This window comes from Nannospalax galili, unplaced genomic scaffold (genome assembly GCF_000622305.1).
Source record: "Nannospalax galili isolate Female #2095 unplaced genomic scaffold, S.galili_v1.0 scaffold359, whole genome shotgun sequence".
NCBI lineage: Eukaryota > Metazoa > Chordata > Mammalia > Rodentia > Spalacidae > Nannospalax > Nannospalax galili.
In genome coordinates this window covers 2,169,925-2,190,027 of record NW_008347042.1, presented here as the reverse complement: position 1 = coordinate 2,190,027, position 20,103 = coordinate 2,169,925, and the positions used below count along the sequence as shown (strand labels likewise).

The 20,103-nt window shown below is 41.3% G+C and overlaps 1 protein-coding gene across 2 annotated transcripts in view; it reads left to right on the top strand.

Moving 5' to 3' along the window:
* The window catches only part of Tbc1d9 (TBC1 domain family member 9), a 133,227-nt gene that overhangs the window by 79,690 nt on the left and 33,434 nt on the right, over positions 1-20,103 (top strand). For both annotated transcript variants that reach the window (XM_008843437.3, XM_029568491.1), the window contains exons 6-11: positions 2,098-2,305; positions 5,376-5,582; positions 7,249-7,419; positions 8,249-8,399; positions 14,363-14,577; positions 18,170-18,287. In XM_008843437.3, the coding sequence (XP_008841659.1) occupies positions 2,098-2,305; positions 5,376-5,582; positions 7,249-7,419; positions 8,249-8,399; positions 14,363-14,577; positions 18,170-18,287 (1,070 nt within the window). The remainder of the gene's footprint in view (positions 1-2,097; positions 2,306-5,375; positions 5,583-7,248; positions 7,420-8,248; positions 8,400-14,362; positions 14,578-18,169; positions 18,288-20,103) is intronic.

The following is a 20,103-nucleotide window of genomic DNA, read 5'->3' as shown; positions in this document are numbered from 1 at the left end:
GGTTCTGACCACCTTTCAGGTTATGTTATGAGTACTTTCTTGGGTGTAGATACAATACTGAAAGACTACCTGAGGTACTCCCAGGCCAGTGAGAGACAGACATGGCTACTTCCTATGCTGTGTGCTTGCAGCTCTGCTGGTCTAAGGACAGAGTGCTGTGGGCCCATACTGAGTTCAGATGGACTCTTGATGGAGCCACTCTAAGCTGGGCTCATGAGTTACAGAAGGATACACATTTCAGGTAGAGGGATGCACATATGGCTGGAGCCCAACGGAGAAACACCAAGGGTAGTAAGCCCATCCATCATATGGGGAGAGCAGGCAGGGCATAGATGAGAGCCTGCAGAGAAGCCTGGAAGGCTGGGTGTGGAAGTAGAGCCAGAGATGGGGTGAGGGAAAGTTGACACCTTCTAAATTTGATTGCTTCCATGGAATTGCCCTTCCCCAAGATGGGAAGTGAGATGAGGAAGAGTGTGTCAAAGGGATATGAGAGTTCAGTTTTGACTGTGTTGAGTGGAGTTGCCTGCAGAACATCAGGATAGAGCTTATCCCTGTTAGGTACATGGAATTGGAAAACATTGGTATGTAGGCAGTAACTGGAGCTGGAAAAGAGGTGGGTTATAATTAAGAGGTCCTTGGGGATTTGAGATAGGTTTTGACATCATAGTGGACAACAGATGATGCATTACCACAATGAATTTTACAGCCGGTGAAAGCCAAGTAAAGGTGATTGGGCAAGTATAGACTATCTTTCCAAAAAGTTTAATAACAAAGCAGAGATTTTATTTGGAAAAATTGGATGCCGTGTGAGTTTTCCTGGAGAGCCATGAACACGTCTGTTCATCCCAGAAAACGCACCAGTGACAAATCAAAGGAAGGATTCACCCAAACCTAGCTTAGTGAACCAGGGAGTTTATTGGGGTTACTTACAAGAGTATGGATAGAGGTTAGTTAGGGGAACTTGACTCAAAGGAAGTTGTATCACTGAAAAGCCCACCCAGGCATGGGCAAGGACACATGAAACTGCTCCCCCCCAGTTGCTTATACAACTTGCAAGTGACTTACAGGCAGCTTAGCCTGACAGAGAGACTCTCCCCAGGAATTGTTACTGATTATACAACCTTGGGGAGGACCCTTGCGAATCTTGTATAGTTCAGATTCCTGAGCCTAGTCAGGCTTGTTTGCTTCTTGTACCTTGTATGTTTTGTTTACTTCCTGAGTCTTAGGAACTTCCCCAACAAGGGAATGTTTCCATTCCGGGCCAAATAGCTACACCAGAAAACAGGACAGAAGGAAAAATCATATGGGAAAATTCTATTGGTAAGGGTAGGTATTGGGACAGAAGGAAGCATAAGGTAAAGCTTAAGAAAATAAATTTCAAATATAATATCTGTAAAACCTGAAAGGGAGGCTAATGTGTGAAGATCCATTAAGAGCTGATGAGGATGGAGGTAATTTGCAGAAGGGGCAGAGGGGACTAGAGAGAGCCCACTCCTTGCTCTTGAAAGCCATGGGCAAGGCCTTCTGTGGGCCTAGGTAGGATAGACGCTTGAGAAGAGAGTTTGGAACAGGAGAAAGGGACTTATTACGGGAAAGACTGCAGTCAACTGAAGCTTTGACTGAGACTGGAAACCTTAGTTGACCAAGAACTGGGCTGGTCCCAGGTCTCTTCACACAGTTCTATAGTTTAAGATGGAGAGTGACCCCCAGCACATTCATGTGAATATTCACACTGTCGTTAGACCATTCCTTAAAAGATAAATCCCCAAGAGTGGCTTTGAATAAAAGTAAGTCTGGTTAAATCTCTTTAGGAATTCTTGAATTATTTGGAAAGAGAGTAAATTTCCTTTTTCAGATCTTTTCCCAAATTATTTAATATTTACAAGTGTTAAATGTAAATTGGCTAGATACATTAAAATAATACTTCCGTTATGCTTTGGGGCCATTACGTTGGCATTAATGCCAACGTAAAGCAATAGAAAGGAGGAATGAGTCTACAATGACTGAGGAGAGACAAGGGGGGTGGGAACTTTCTCTGGCCCCATCAGTTAAAAGGCACTTTCTTGTGTGTAGTGAACTATAATCATTGCTTTCCAGTGATCTCGATGCCAGGGCGAAGAGTGAGAGATACCGTGCCCTTTTCCGGTTGCCCAAAGATGAAAAGCTAGATGGCCACACAGACTGCACCCTCTGGACTCCGTTTAACAAAATGCATATTCTGGGACAGATGTTTGTCTCAACAAATTACATCTGCTTTACCAGCAAGGAGGAAAACTTATGTAGCCTCATAATCCCACTCCGGGAAGTAAGTATTAAGTGGAAAAGCAACATTTTAGGCCTACTGTTTGTAATGCTTTTTTTGTGTAAACCAAGAATTTATTTATTTGTGTGTGTGTGTGTGTGTGTGTGTGTGTGTGTTGCATGCATTTGAATGTGCAGCTACATGCACCAGTACACACATATGGCAGCCAGAAGAGGACATCAGCTGTCTTCTTCCTTCACACTGCCTGTCTTGAGACAGGGTCTCTCACTGAACTAGAAGCTCACCTTTCAGCTAGGCTGGCAGGCCAATGGGTTCGTGGAATCCACTTGTGTTGGGCTGGGATTACAAGTAAGAGCAGCCATGCCCAGGTTTTTATGTAGGTTCTGGGGATTCAAACTCATACTCACACAGCAAGCTGTCTTACCCAATGAGCCATTTCCCCAGCCCCAGGATTGGTGAGCTTTTCACCATCAGCGAATATTCATCGTTTGCTGATAATGCCTGTCACCCTTTCACTGTGGCCAGGGGATGAGCAGTGCAGGCCTGGAAGCCTGTGATTCCCAAAGTGGTGACTTCTAACCTTTGGTCATTTCTGGAATTAAAGGCGGTTAGAGTTCTGGACACTTCAACTTTGTCACTTTGCTAAGATCCTCTGCAGTGAAGGGTTCAGATTTCCCTCATTCCTCTTCTTTCTTTGGAAATCTACCCAAGTAAGCAAATTTTCCCTTTTTTTTCCATATTTTAAGAGTAATGCATCATAGGAAGTTGTAAAAGTACAGACAAATAAGAAAAAATCCCCTCATGATTCCACCATGCAGAGACAACCATCATTGATCAGGTTTTTAAGCTTTTTCTATTCTTTATTGTGTACATATAAGATAATTTAAATATAAAGCAGAAATTTTAGTTTTTACTTATTTCCTTTAGCAGTAAGTATGCCTTATTTCCCTAAATCGTTAAATAGCTTTCTACCATGTAATTTTTGATGATTGCATAGTATTCCATTAAATGTGTTATATACATTATTTATTCACCTATATGGTTGTGCCTTTGCACTGTTGCTGGTTTTTCCCAGTCGCATTCTCAAAGTTAAAGACTATAAATTTCCTGAAGATGAATGGTGAATGAAAAAGAATATAAAATGTCAATCAATTGACAGATTCAATTCAGCTCATCACAGGGTCAGTATTAGAACACTGGTATATAACTAGCGTTATATCACACCTTGAGGCCAGAATAATTTGTTGGTGGTAAATTCAGAGGTGGGAAGATGACTTGTGTTTACATTTAGTGATTAAATGGACTTTGTAACTTTTTTTTATTTTTTTATTTTATTTGTATGAGTGTATTGCCTGCATGTATGTGAGTGCACTCGTGTTGTGCAATGCCACAGAGGTCAGAAGAGGGCTTCGGATTCCCCTGGAACTGGAGTTAAGGACAGTTCGTAACCTCCCTGTGGGTGCTGGGAATTGAACCCGGGTCCTCTGCAAGAGCAGTCAGTGCTCTTTACTGCTGAGCCATCACTCCAGCCGCGGACTTTGTAAATTTTTCCTGAAAATTTACCTTCTTAGTCTCTGAGATAGCCAGTTAGTGTTTTGTTTTTGTTTTTGTTTTTGTTTTCACTTAGTTCAAAGAGAAGTTTTCTTAAATTTATTTTTATTTTTATTTATGTATATGTGCATATTTGATGTATGTGGAAATAATCATGGCTCACATGTGGAGGTTAAAGGACTATTCTAGGGAACTAGTTCCCTCCTTCTACCTTTACAGAGATTCCAAGGATCAAAGTCAAGTCATCAAACGCTGGGCTTGCATAGCAAGTGCCTTTATCCACTAAGCCAAGCATAATTTTCATTATCAAATACTGCCTGGACATCATATAACAGTTACCTGGAGTGGCAAGGTTGAAAACCACTCTGGGATTAAGAGGAGACCTACTTATGCCATTGTACGGATGAAGGTTATACTTGTTCAGACTGTTTGCAGAAATGAAAAGATGCTAGCTTTGGGTAGAAAGTTGGAGCTATGGCAGATAAACCATTTAATGTTTGCCTTGAGTTTTTTTCTTAATATGATAAAGAAAGTAGTTTTCATACATTTGTGTTTGTTTGGACCTGAGTTCATGTTGTTGTGGACCTGAGTTCGGATCCAGCACCCATATAAAAAGCTGGGCATGGCAGCATGTGTCTAGTATCCTAGTGCTGGGAGGCAAAGATGGAAGGATCCCTGGGGCCCCCAGAGTCTTGGACAGGGGTTGATATAGATGTCCCATTTGAGGCTGAGCATTCAATATTCACTTAATCTCAGCATCTTGACTGGTTATGTGTCTGCACTAACTGCTGACCACTGCAGAGAGAAGCGTCTCTGGCCAAGGTTAAGAGAAGCACCTATCTATGGGCATAAGCATAAATATTTAGTCGGCAGTGAGGTGTCATTTAGCAAAACAAGAGTAGTAGGTTCCTCCTTAGGCTGAAGACTTCTTGAGCCACGGGCTTTTTACCAGTTTTACAATACCAGACCTGAATTCCTGCCTGTGGAGCAGACCTCAAATCCAATCCAAAAATAGTTGGTCACCCCCATGTCTTTTCAGGCAGGGTGAACTACTTGATGTGGGTGCTGGGAGCTGAACTCCAGTACTCTATGAGAACAGCAAGTGAGCCATCTCTCCAGTCCTTCAATGAAATTGTTATGAAAAGCAAGGAATTCCTTCACCATCTTGGTGCTACTGGCATTGCTACCCTGTGCTACAGTAGGCTGTTTAGCCATACCCCTAAGTAGGCGCTGTCACTTTTCTACTTGTGATAACCAAACATGCCTATAGTTGCTGAAAAATGTCTCCTGAGGAAGGAGTTGGGCATACAGTAACTCTCAGTTTAGAACCACTAGTTTAGAAAATCCCAGAACAGATAATTCTAGTTTGTTATAGAAACTCAAGTTTGATTTGTGTGAACCATTGTATTTTATTGATACAGAGTCAAAGAGTACCAGTTAGCCTTGCTCAGACGCACTTGGGTCCTCCAGGAAGTTAGGATTTGGGCTGCATGTTCCTGCAGCACTGCCCACGGGCTTCTAGTCCTTTCCACACAGTGCTGTTTGCTTCATGTTTCCGCAGGTGACAATTGTGGAGAAGGCCGACAGCTCCAGTGTGCTCCCCAGCCCTCTGTCCATCAGCACAAGGAATAGGATGACCTTCCTGTTTGCCAATTTGAAAGACAGAGACTTCCTGGTACAGAGGATCTCAGATTTCCTGCAGCAGACAACTTCTAAAATATACTCAGACAAAGAGTTTGCGGGAAGCTACAACAGTTCAGATGATGAGGTTGGTGGGAGACACCCCAGTATGGTGGGAATTTCCTGTGTTCAGGCCTAAAGTGTTCACTTCCTGGTCCAAATTGTTTGTCAGGCCTCACAACGGTGCTAAACTAAGCCACCTACCCTGGTACCCATCACAGTGTCTCAGCAAGATTTCCTGTAAATTGTAAGAAATTGGTATTTGAGATCATAGATCTAAAGAAACCTTCAAAACCCAGTGTGGTGGCATACACCTTTAGTCCCAGCACTCAGGAGGCAAAGGCAGTGCAATCTCTGTGAGACAGGTCAGCCTGGTCTACATAGCAAGAACCAATCCTCCAGCCTCAGCTTTAGCTGGTGTTATAGGCTTATACTACCAGGCCTAGTTTAAACCTTTTTTTTTTTTTTAAGTTGAAGATATTAAACGATTTGTCTTGATTATATAGCAATAGTCTTGTGCAGCTAGTGACATTGTTAGAAAGGAAACAGAAGTCACTAAACAGAATCAGACCTGAAATACAGGATTATATGACAATTTTCCTATGATAAAAGGCATGTAGGCCCTGGACCACCATCCAGGGAAGCTAGAACACTGAGAAGACAGATAGCGAGAGTGATGGAGCAACACTGTTAGCTGCAGTGTGTTGATATGGTAAGATCGCATAGGACATCCCTGTCCTTGCCACCTGGTCCATTTATGTGGACATTTTTGAGGTACCAGAAACTACCCAGGAAGTACAGCAATCAGTCTTCTGAGCTCCAGATTCCCCTGTGTCATGCTTTGCATGTATGCAAATCAGTGAGGCAAACAGACATCCTCTTTGTTGAAAAAATACAAAGGAAAGAAATTTTATCGTTACTTGACAATGATAACCTAGTTTCTCTTAAGATCATGTAAGTCTTTCATCTTTTGGGAGGTGGGCAGAGGTTAAGGCAAGGTCTCATATAAAGCAGACTGGTCTGAAACTTGCTGTGTAGCTAAGAATCAGAACCTTTAGCTTCTGATCCTCCCGCCTCTACCTTGTAAGTGCTGGAATTACAAACCTAGGGCTTTGTTAAGCAGGGACTTCACCAGCTGAGCTACATCCCCAGCCCTGGGAAACCTGTTTGAGCCTTGAAACCCCAGTCTAATCTCCTCAGAAATGTTGACATGTTGGCATGTATTAATTTTGTTTCTCTATGGCTGTGATAAACTATGATCAGAAGCAACCTGGGCAAGAAAGGGATTTTTGCATCTTACACGTCCAAGTAACACTCCGTTTTTGAGGGAAGTCAGATATGAACTCAGGGCTGGAACCTGGAGGCAGGAATGGAAGCACAGACCTTGGAGGAATACTGCTTACTGGCTTACTCCTCTGGCCTGCGCTCTGCCTGCTTTCTTATACAACCCGGGACCTCCTTCCAAGAGTGACACCACCCACAGTGGGCTAGGCTTTCCCATGTCATTCGGAAGTCAGGAAAATGCCCCACAGATATACCCATAGATCAGTCAGATGGAGGGAATAACTTAATTGAGTTTCCCAAATGTGTCAAGTTGACAATGGAAGCTATCCAGCACATGGCATTGCTCCTGTTTCTTCATGTAGCAAGGAAGCATCTAGAAAAACATGACCCAGTTGTTAATATCTAGATAGAGGACACAGGTAGCTGTACTGCCCAGGTCTGGCCTTGCCTTACTCCTCTGCACATCACAGGTGTACTCCCGGCCCAGCAGCCTTGTGTCCTCCAGCCCTCAGAGAAGCACGAGCTCCGATGCTGATGGAGAACGCCCTTTCAACCTCAATGGCAACAGCATCCCCACAGCCACACAGACCCTGATGACCATGTACCGGCGGCGCTCTCCTGAGGAATTCAACCCGAAATTGGTAGGTGCCTCTTTCTCTTCCCAGAAACTTTCTATATTAGAACAATACCACTCAAATTATTTTTTAACATTTATTTTATTTATTTATGTATGTTTGTGTCTGTGTGAATGTATGCACACGTGTGTGGAAGTGGCCTACCTGTGCATACATAGGCTGGAAGAGGACATCAGATCCCTGGGAGCTGGAGGTATAGGCGTTTTTTTTTTTTTCAGGGTGTCTGGCTTGTTATGTGGGTGCTGAGATCCAAACTTCAGACTTGATGACTGTGTAACAAGCACTCTTGGTCATTAAGCTATCTCTCCAACCTCCCAATAAAATATTTTTAACTTAACAAAACTCATAAATATCTATATAAATGATCATAAATATCTATAGAAATATCTCCAATAGATGTTTTCATAAAAAGTTTTAATCTGAATATGTCATTAGGTTCCAGAGCGCTTTACAGAAGGGTACAAGTCACAGAGCACCAGTGCAACTACCTTTCTTTTCTTTTCTTTTTTTGGCCTTGTTTTGTTTTTTACTATCGCACAAGTCAACCAATAAATGAGTGCACAACTTCTCAGCCCACATTTAAAAAAAATCACTAATTTGTTTTTCACTTGAAGATTTAGACATAAAACCATAAATATAATTAACATTCTGCTGTCCATTAAATAGGATTCTGAGACTGAGCAGAATGCTTATTGTCAGGAAAGAACTCCAGAAACTGACCTCTGCGTACTCACGAGTTCTTCTCAACCTGAATGTGTTCTTCCATTATTACGATTCTCATTGCCACCCTCCCCAGTCCTGTGGGGGTGTAGTCATGTTCCACTATGTCTTTCAGGCCAAAGAGTTTTTGAAAGAGCAAGCCTGGAAGATTCACTTTGCTGAGTATGGTCAGGGAATCTGCATGTACCGCACAGAGAAGACGCGGGAGCTGGTGTTGAAGGGGATCCCAGAGAGCATGCGTGGGGAGCTCTGGCTGCTGCTCTCAGGTAGGTTGGGCCAACAGTACTTCCACCGTGCATCCAGGGTGCTTTGAAATAAGCAGACCCAAATCAGAGCTAAAGCTCATTTCCTCACCAGGCGGTGAAGTTGCTCAATAATTCTTCCCTCTGTAGGAAAGCACCCAAGGTCAACAGTTCACCATCCTCAAGTTCTGTAAACTCCTTGGTTTTTCAGTGAAGCTGTGTAGGGTGTGGAGACAGAATCTGAAGTATAATACTTTGTGTGTTGGTGAGTTATTTCCTCCTGGCTACGTCAACTTCATTGAGAGTATTTCAGTGGAACCTGTTGGGTAAACTTTTCCTGGGGAGACGTGAACAAGCATCTTCTCACTCCAGAAAGTGCATTAGTGATAGACCAAAGGAAGAATTCTCTCAAGTCTAGCTTGGCACACCAGTAAGTTTAACTGGACCTACTTATAGGAACATGGGTGAAAGGTTGCTTACAGAAGTGTGGACAACTTTCTGGCATCTAAACCACTGAAGAAAAGTCTCTCCCAGAAGTGGGTGACTGCTTATATATCCTTGGAGAGGGGATGGGCCTCAGGAGTCCCTCCCCACTTCACAACTGATGGTCAGTGTGCCCAAACTTTGTGTGGGTCTTGTGGAGGTAATCACAGCCGCTGAAAGTTTAAGAAGGCAACAACCCTCCTTGTCTTCAGGGTTGCTTTTCAAGACCCCAGTCACCGCCTAAAAACATAGATGGTGTTTATGCTGGTCATTTTTTGTCAACTTGACAAAACCTAGTCACTCAGAAAGAGGAAACCTCAATTGAAGAATTTCCTCCACTGGATTTGTATGCACCTCTGGGGTGTGTTCTTTATTGCTGATTGATGTAGGAGGGTCATGGTCACTGTGGGTGGTGCCATCACTGGGCTAGTGAGCCTGGGCTGTATATGAAAAGTAGCTGAGGAAGCCAGGGGAAGCAAGCCAGCAAGCAGCGTTCTTCCATGCTTCAGTTCCAGCCTCCAGGTTCCTGTCTTGACTTCCTGCCTTGACTTCTCTTGATGGTGGACTGTAACCTGTAAGCTGAAATAAACCTTTTCCTCCCCAAGTTGCTTTTGGTCCTGTGTTTATCACAGTAGCAGAAAGCAAATCAAGACAGTATTCCATCCAACGTAAACCACGTTTTTTTCCTATACATGCATACACACATACCTATGATAAAGGTTAACTTAATGATTAGGTATAGTAAAATTAGCAAACAATAACTAATAATAAAATAAGACAAAGAGGCTGAGGCAGGATGATCTCTGTAAGTTTTAGGCCAGCCTGGATACACAGTGAGTTGAGACCCAACCTGGGCTACATAGAAAGGCCCTATCTCAGGAAAAGAAAAGAGAAGCTCAAATTCTAGGGAAATCATCTCTAATTAGTGTCCTCTTATACATCTTCTTCTATCTTCCTTATTTTGGTGAATTGGTCACCTTGACAACCAGGTTGAGATCACTGACAGAGTAAAAGGAAAAATTTCATTTTTATCCTCATTCAAATTAGAAGTTATTTATAGCTATATTTTAGATGAAAATTAATTACACCAGGAAATAATATATAGCAACATCATCCAGCCCAGTTACACAGAGAGAGATTCTGGTAGGGCTGTACTTAGTGTTTTATCTAACAGGGGGCTCTGTGTGACCAGAGGGTGGCATGTCTACACACTGCAACAAAGGATACTTTGTTGTCAGAAATAGTCTCAAGGGTGGGATTTACATGGGAGCCATCCTGCTCATAAGTATAGTCCAGTTTCCAGTCGGGGAGCCACCTTGGGACCTATCAGCCTGACCCTTAAGGCTGCTGCATCTGGACCCACTGAAATCAAGTGCAGCACACCCCCTGGGAGAACAGAACAGAAGCCATTGTGAAGATGCTGTCAGCCAGTCTGCTTTTGCCTCAACTGATATGACAACTGATATGTCAGGCCAGCCCAGCCCACTCCATTGATTGTCAGGGACAAGGACTGGGCCAGCTCACTAGTTTGGAGACATCAGTTTCTAAACTGAAATGTAAATGTTTACTTGGTCCTTCTATACATACTTTATTGTTTTCATTTTAAGTAATATTTCTAGTGAGCTATAACTAAAAATTCATCAAAGTGTGCAATGTGGTGATCTCTAAAATATCCTCAAATTGTGCCGTAATCAGCACAATTAATTCTAGAACACTCTCATCATTTCCCCCAAAACACCCCATGCCGTTTGTCAATTAGGGTTTCCACCCAAGACCCTTCCTGGTCCTGAGCAGTCTCAGCTTACTTTCTATGTCCATAGATTTGTCAGCTCTGAGTAGCTCATATAGATGGAATCACACATTATGCAGTTTTGAGTGATGGCTTCTACTTAGAATAATGTTTGCAGAATCCGGTCGTGTTGTAGCATTTTATCAACATCTCATTCCTTTGTAGAGCCAAATGTTGTGCCATTGTGTTTCTGTGCTGTACTTCATGCATTTTCCACTTGAACTTGTTAGGTTGTTCCTTGTTTGCACTGAGTTTTGTTGCTGTGAATGTTCACATGTGGCTGCTTGGTATTTTCATTTCTCTTAAGTATGTACCTGGGAGTAGAATTTCTGGCTCTTTGGGAAACTGTGCTTAACCTTTTAAATAACTGCTGGGCTGTTTGCCAAAGCAGCTGCATTTTTTTACATAACCACTGGCAAAGTGTGAGAGTCCCAACACTTTGGTGTCCCGTCTTACCAACACTTGCTGCCTTTTTATTGAAGCTATCCTACTGAGTGTGAATTGGGAATTGTGGGTTTTGGTTTGATTTGTTTGTTTTAGTCTTGTTATTGTTATTGCATTTTATTTTTTAATCTAATAACTTTTATTTTTTGAGAATTTCATACATGTATATAATATAATTTGATCATATCCAGCCCCATTCGCCTCTCTAATTCTTCCCCAGTTATCCCCCTTCCACTACATCTCTTTACTTCGTATCTTCTCCTTTTTTCTTTATTTATTTTTCTTTTATTCCTTCCATTCTCCCTTCCTTTTATAACTCACCAAATCAAATTAATGCTGCCCATAAATGCACATGGGCAATTCATTGGAGCCTGTTCAGTCTACCAGGGTCCACACCTATGAAGAAAGGTGACTTTTCCCTTCCTCAGCACCATCAACTATCAGTAGCTGCTCAGCTAGTGCAGGGCTTCATGAGTTCATGAGGGTATCCTTCCTGTCATGTTCAGAAGACATCTCATTCCTTTGTAGAGCCAAATGTTGTGCCATTGTGTGTCTGTGCTGCAGAGACACATTGTTCGCAGAAATCCTTCCAGACCTCCAGCTCTTCCAAACACTGAGCCTTTGGTGGTGGTGGTGGTGTGTTACTCAGATGTCCCATTTAAAGTTGAGTACTCCAGTAACTTGCTATCTGCACTTTGTCTAGTTTCAAGTCTTCTAATTGTGGATTTGATTTACTCTTCAATCATTTATTGGCCATTTATGTAGCTTGTCTGTAGAAATATCTACTCAGATCCTTTGCTTGTTTTCGATTGGGTAATATTTCAATTACTGAATTGAGAGGGTTTTTAAGCTTATTTTAGATGAGTCCGATTTTGAGATTTTCAAACTTTTCCATTCCATCAACTGTTTTCATTGTCTAAATGGTATCATTTGAAGCACACTTTTTTTTTTAATTTTGAGGAAGGATAATTTTTCTTTTATCACTGTACTTTCATGGTATGAAAGTGTATGCCTATGTTTTCTAGCAAGAGTTTTAGAGATTTAGCTCACTGGTCCATTTTGAGTTAATTTTTTATATGGTATGAAGAAGTGGCTGTTATAACCACTTTTTCCATATGGATACTTGGTTGTCCTAGAATTATTTGTTGAAAGCACTGCTTTCCCCATTGAATTGTCTTAGCATCCTTTCAAAAAGGAAAAAAGAGCATAAATATGAGAATTCATTTCTAGACTTTGTGTTTTAGTCCATAGATTTGTATCTGTCTATGCCAGCAACACACAGTTTCAGTTACAATAACCTTAGAGTAAGTTCTAAAACCAAGAGTTGTGAACCTGCCAACACTGTTGTTCTTTTATAAGATTGTTTGGGCCACTTTGTGTATCTTCAATTTCCGCAAGAATTTTAGGATCGGCTAATTGATTTCTACAAAAGGGGCACCCGGGATTTTGATTGATACAGTGTTGTCTGTAGATGATTTTGGAAAGTTTTTCTGTCTTAACAATATTGTCTTCTAATCTATGAACAGAGTATTTTTCTGTTTATTCGGGTCTTTGTTAATTTCCTTGAGCAATGTTTATAGCTTGCAGTATACAAGTCTTGTGGTTATTTCATTCCACTTCTAAATATTAAAATTTTTGATCCTACTATAAATGGAATTATTTTCTTACTTTCATTTGAAGATTGTTCATTATAGGATATAGATAGAGAATTTATTTTTGTATATTTATCTTGTTTCCTGTATCTTCAATGAATTCATTTTTCCATTGTGGTTATTTCTATTTCTCTGATAATTACCGAGGTGGAGCGCCTTGTCATGTATTTGTTGGCCTTTCTCACATCTTTTTTTGAATAATATGTGTTCCTTCACCCACTTTTAATTGGGTTTTTGCTGATTTGCTATTATTTTGTTTGAGTTTTGGAGCGTTTTGCTATTGGGTTTATGAATTCCATATATATTATATGTATTTAATTATTTTATTTATTATTAATGGGTTTATGTATAAGAGTGTATGATGTCTATGTGTTTGAGAGAGAGTTCTGGTAGGGATGTACCCCAGTGCACAAGTGAGGGTCATAGGACAACTGTTTGGGGAGTTGGTTCTCTGCTTCCACCATGAATTCCAAGGATGGTCAGGATTGAACAGCAAGTGCGTTTACCCATTGAGCCATCTCACCATCCCAAATTCCTTGTATATTTTTATATTGTGGATGATTTCCCCTTGTTAGATACATGCATTTCATGGATTTTCTTCCATCCTATCAGGTTTCTTGCATTCTATTGATCATTTCCTCTGTTGAGCAAAGTTTTTTTACTTTCGTGGGATCCTTTCTGCTTTTATTTCTACTGCCTGTGCCTGGTGGATATGATTGGTGTCATAGTCACAAAATATTTGCTCTGACCAATATCAAGAAATATTTTTCCTGCTCTCTTCTGGTAGCTTTATAGTTTTAGAACTCATGCTCATGTCCTTGATTCATTTTGAGCTGAGATGTGGTGTGAGGTAGGGGTCCAATTCCATTCTTCTTCATGTGAGTATCCTGTTTTCCCAAGGGCAATATAAACTTATATTTAGAGTCAGCTTTAGATATTTGCATACAGAGGCTTTCTGTCACTAAGGATCTTATCAAAAATGTCTCAGATCCATGATTCTTGGCCCAACTCTACCTCTCCATCCTCATGGCCCAAAGATCTCCCATCAGTGCCAGGGACTCCTCATTACTAGAAAGATCTTCAGGATTGACCACAGCTTTAAAAAGTTCTCCAGTTCACCTCTGCTTCCTCCTACCCTTCCATTACTACTGCCAAGTCCCTCACAGCTGATCATTTAGTGAACTGCTCTCAGAGTTCTTTTGAAAGTCATTCTTCTTTCTCAAGGTGCAATTTTAACAGACTCCCTTCTCCTATAAATTAAAAAGCAAAGAAAGCAACAATGAATGAGAACTCTGCCTGGCTCCCTCTATTTACCTTCTCTTTTCTAGTCCTAAGCACTGCCCATGTAAGCTCCTTGGAATACATTTTTATGAACTCTAGCTTGGGGAGGAGGGCGAGAAGGGTAGTAGCCATCTTGCTTTGGAGCTGAATGAGGGAAGGAGTCCACAGGCAAGTTAGCCAGGCTAGTGTAATTGAAACACACCATATCTGTATGATTTTTTTCAAATTTCCATTGATTGGGAGGAAAGAAGAGAATTTCAGGAAGTCATACCTGGCTGTATCAAGAGCAAGGCAGGACTTTCACTTTTCTGATGTTGTATTTGTTGTGTGTTTCCCAGGGGCCATCAATGAAAAAGCCACACACCCCGGCTACTATGAAGACCTTGTGGAGAAGTCCATGGGGAAATACAATCTTGCTACTGAGGAGATTGAAAGGGACTTACATCGCTCACTTCCAGAACATCCAGCTTTCCAGAATGAAATGGGCATCGCAGCTCTGAGGAGAGTCTTAACAGCTTATGCTTTTCGAAATCCCAACATAGGGTATTGCCAGGTAAACATCAAGAGCTTATGTTCCGAGGAGGTCTCTAGTTACCTCTGTTCTTGACCCCAGTAACAGTCTCAGTTCTTGTGCTCCTAAAGAAGAATCCAGATGGGGCACAGGAGTAGATCAAGCAGTCGAGAGTTTAATTAGAGCAAACAACAAGGCCAGAGCCTGCCATTGGTCCAAATTTAGCAAGTTGTATGTCTCTTCTCCCAGTTGCTCCTCCACTGTGCCTTCCTCAGAGTGGATGCATAAAGGAAAGGGGCTGCTTTTCTCAGAAGACTGTTTTACAAAGAATTCAGTCTGTGTGTAAGTGGATGTATAAGATGTAAGAATATGTATAGGAGTTTAAGTACCCCTAAAGTTGAGAAGTTTACTAGGGGAAAGGGCAACAGCACTCTGTGCATGCATTTGTCTGTTCTAATTAGGCTGGACTGCCCATTGACCCTTGGGGGGCCTTGAGCTGGCCCACCCTCTCTGTTCATTATGTCCTCTCCTTTTTAGGGCCTGTTGGTCAGTCCTTGACAGAACTATTCTCCCACTTCACATTTATACTGAAAAACTAAAATTGTTCCATTTGCTAGCAGACAGCAGGAAGGAAAGTTGTGTGGCTAGTGGAGCAGTCATGCATCAGGTGCCTCAACCCTGGCACCATTGACATTGTGAATTTGATAACTCTTATGAATGCTTTCCCCTGTACTGTTGAATGTTTAGCAACACCCCCCACTCCTATCAGCCAGTCGAGTGTAGAACACCCCAATGTGGTGATTAAAATGGCCTCTAGATATGGCCCTGAGGAGCGCTTACCCTGAGCTGAGAACTACTACCCCCAAAGGGAGCCCCAAGACTAGAGTGGCCTTCCTGCAGCATCGTTTGTCTAGCTGAGAGACCAAGGAAATACCTTTCTGGTCACTCCCACCTGTCATCCCATCCTGCAGAGAGCATGCCCCAACTCTGCAGCATGCCATTGGGGAGTACCCTCTGTTCCTACTCTGCATCTTCTTAAGAAGTCACAGTTTTCATATGCCCAGGTTCTATTTTAATACACGTTAAAGTAAATGTTTAGCTTGGACTAACATAAAAATGTAACCCACATAAAGTTAAAATAATTTCTTGTACTAGTATATAAGTGACAGTTTGGGCAGCTCCAAGATAATTAATGTCATGTTAGACTCAAATATCACATTTTTCAGTGGTCTATCCATTGCAAAGCTAAAGAAGGCCTAACTGCTACATGTGTGCAGGTGTACACACACACACACACACACACACACACACACCACACACACACACACACACACCACATTCCTGTCTCTCTTACATACACTCATCTTTCTCGTACACACGTACATACACACACATCCCTGCCACCCTCCTAACCCCCCCACACACATACACACTCACACTCACACTCACACATACAAGTACATGTATGTACTTGCCTTCCTGTATCACATTATTTATCATTTTTCACATTATCTGTCTTTTGATAGCACTTAATTTAAATAATCCTCAAATTGATTCATTACTCTTCACATTTTTGTTTTTCCTCTGATTTTAGGCAGGTAAGATTGTTGTCTTCATGTCTCTTGACTCTCTGATATTTAGTCCAGAACCTGTTATAAAGTGGAACCTTGAAAAACCGGTCTTGAATGACTGAGGAACTAACTATGACCATGCCATAGACTAGAACTGGCAGGCCAATTATCAAGTGGAATTTTAATAACAATTTTGTTTGGAATGCGAAGACTTTCAAGAAAACCTTTTAAACCAAGCACCTTGCGGGGGGGTGGGGGGAGTTTATCTTGCAGAAGTCTGATGAACAATTATTGGTTTCTAGAAGATCAAAAGAAAGTCAGGATTCTAATAGAATAGAAATTACTTTTATCTTCTGATATTCATTTTTTAATTAAAGGACTATTAAGAAGTTCAGCCACTGAGTGATTATGAGCTATCTGATAATATCTTTTAATAAAATAAAGTTGCTTTAGAATTTAAATCACCTTCACTTATCTTGATCATCTTTTGTAGATGAAAATAACAGAGGAAGGCTTCAACTTTGAAAGGTTTCCTTGTTCTCTGAGAAGAGCCTGGAGCCCTGTGTGCTTGTTTACAGAAACCTCTATGGAAGGCTAAAAGGAAATATTTATGTCAGCTGAGTTAAGGATTAAGAATACTAAGAGGTTTTAACAGGCAAAGGCTTTGTCAAACAGCCTTTAGGCAAAGATTCTGAAATGTGGGCCTGACTGTGCATGTTTGAGTCAAGTAAATAATAAAAACCCTTAGCAGTTACTGGCTCAAGGGCTAATGGTTTTTTGTTTTAAAAGGTCATAAACAAAACAAAACTCATAAGCCTACTTAACAGAACTTTTGTGGTGGGGCCTAGAGAAAATGGCTCTGCATTTAAGAGCACCGACTGCTCTTGGAGAGGACCTAGGTTTGGTCTCAGAACCACATGGCAGCTAACAACTATCTGAACTCTGGTTCCAGGGGATGTTACAGGGGCTACAATGCCCTCTTCTGGCCTCCATGGCCATTGTATGGCATGGATACACGTACACACATGCAGGCGATATACTCATACACATAAAATAAAAATAATAAAGAAAGAAATCAGAGGTTTTGTGTCCTGTAAAGCCTAAACTTGTTTCTGGCTTTTCAGATGAGTTTACTGGCACCTGTAAGAATAACTGTGATTTTTTATGTTAATGTTGTGAGTTCACTGTGTGAGGAACATCAACACACAGGCTGGTGTCTTTCCATAATGTCAGAATGTATTGAATAGAAGAAGTTCAGAAGGTACAGAGAGGGTTCAATGACAGCAGTTTGCCAGGTAATCCCACTTTCTTGGCAATCTGGTTGAGGTGAACATGGGCGTTTTTTTTTTTTATTCCAATCTTAATCACTTAATTACTAATTACTTAATTACTAACTCTTATACCAAACATTTCACAGTACTGTGTGTTGCAGAATGTATACAAAGGTTAAAGAGACTGCAGCAGAGTTTCAAGAGATTTCAGAAGTAGACTGATAGAAACATAAATAGAGTCTATATTGATAAGATGAGGGACCCAAAGCAGTGCTGGAGAGTCTAGGACTGTGAGTCACAGATCTGATAGCAGAGCTGTAGAGTTTTGTTTAGCCACAGAGGCAAAAGGGCAGGTCCAAGTCAAGAGGAAGAAGCAGATGGATTGAGGTCCTGACAAGTAGGCCATGTCTACAGTGGGAACAAAGCCTAGCTGAAGCTCCTGGGAACATCAGGAGTTCTCTGCCTTCCTGCATACACTGAGTGTCAGATGGCAGGTCGCCGGGGCGTTCCCATGGCATTCATGCCAATAAATGTATGTGGCGGTACCCTTTCTGCTCCCAAGAATAAGTCATTTATCTGTCTGTACAGTCATCCTCCACCCTCAAAATGGAATCAAAATGCTCTTTGTAAAATGGAATCTCTCATGGCAAGGAACAATCTGAAACACCACTGCTTTACACAACATTGAGTAACTTAGCAAGGCACAGCCTCTCAGCAGTTAAGGAAATTGCATCTATGTAAAATACCCTTGATACAGCAGTGTGTTTGATGGAGTCCTCTTTCCTTCCATAGGCCATGAACATTGTCACTTCAGTGCTGCTTCTTTATGCCAAAGAGGAAGAGGCGTTCTGGCTACTTGTGGCCTTGTGTGAGCGCATGCTTCCCGATTACTACAACACCAGAGTTGTTGGTATGTGGTTACCATCTTGTCCTGGGTCTCAACAGGAAAACTATTTTTAGCACTTTTTATTTCCTCTTTGTTATGAGAAAATATCTAACAAAAAAAATCAACCATAAAGGAGGAAAGGCTTATTTTGCCTCAGAGTTTCAACATACAGTCTATCATGGAGGTCAAGGCTGCAGACCATGACTGATGACACTGTGTCCCTAATCAAGAAACAAAGAGAAGTGAATACTGGTGCTTGCTTTCTCTTTTTTCCCTTTTATATTCAGTCCAGGACCCCAACCCTTGGGATGGTGCTGTCCACATTCAGGGCACATCTTCCCTCCTCAGTTAAGCTTCTCTGAAGCACCCTCATAAGAATGCCCAGAGGTATGTCTCCTAGGTGATTCTAAATCCAGTAAAATTAACTACCACAGATGTGTGTTAGCAGCTGATATTACCATTTCTAGTCCCCGTCAGCCACCAGAGGTTGAAGCTGCTCCCATTTTCCTTGATGGAAATGAGGGAATTGGAGTTAGTGAAGTAGGTAAAAGAAAGAGCTCCATGTAGCCCAAGAGAAAACACATGTATTGAGTTGCAGAAATTATCTTAGAAAACACTTGATGTGGATGTCACTCTGTAAACACACTGAGCTACACCAAAGTACACCAACCATTACCCCAAAGTATTTTGACAAAAAGCATTCTTTAATAAAAGACAGAATCTACAGAAAGCTGAGATATTAAAAAAAAAAGTATTGTCTGGAATGGAGAAGTTAGTACAGAAAAGTTTATCCAAAGATATGTTTCTAAGGCATATTTTAGAAAAGGTTTCTCTGCAAAGCAAATAGACATTGAATTTTGGCTTTACCTCTTTGAGTCTCTTCAAGTATTAGCCATTCATTTTGGCAGCCATTCATTTTCCTTGGTGGCATACACACACACACACACACACACACACACACACACACACAATAATTAACTTTATGCCATGAAAACTTTGGCAACTGGTGATAGATGATAGATGATAGATAGATAGATAGATAGATAGATAGATAGATAGATAGATAGATGGATGGATAGATAGATAGATAAATCTGCCTGTCTCTTGTGCTTTGTCTGTACTTTTAAACTTTTGCACACATATTTGGTTCATCAAATATATTATCTTAAAATGTCAGTAAATCAGTGATAAAGTATACAGATGGAATCCCTTTAATTTTTAAAAATAGCTTTTTAAAAGGGACTCAGGTCTTGGGACCACACATCTGAAGAGTATTTTTTATATAAATAGGAGCTTACCAAGTGTGATGGTTAGTTCTAATTGTCAACTTGACACAACCCAAAATCACCTGGGATGAGATTCTCAGTGAGGCATTGTCTAGATCAGGTTGGCCTGTGGGGATTGTCTTGATCACCTTAGTTGATGCAAGAAGACCCATCCTGAAAGTGGACGGCACCATTTCTGGTTTGGGGCCCTGGACTGTATGGGTAGCAAAGGCTAGCTGAGCACCAAGCATGTGTGTGTTCACTTCTCTCTGCTCTTGGCTGTGATGTGGTGTGACCAGCTCCTTCAAGTTCCTGCTGCCTTGACTTCCCCACAATGATGGGCTGTAACCTGGAAATGTGAGCTAAAATAAACTGTCTCCCCTAAACTGTTTTTTGTTGGGGTCTTTTATCACAGTAACAGAAAGGAAACTAGAACACCACAAAAGCTGTGCAGAGGCACCTTTGGAACAACTTAGATATGTATTTTATGCCTAGACAAAGTACCATGTAGCCAACAAAATAATTAACTTTATGTTATGAAAACTTTGGCAACTGGATTTTTCCAGAAGCCCTTA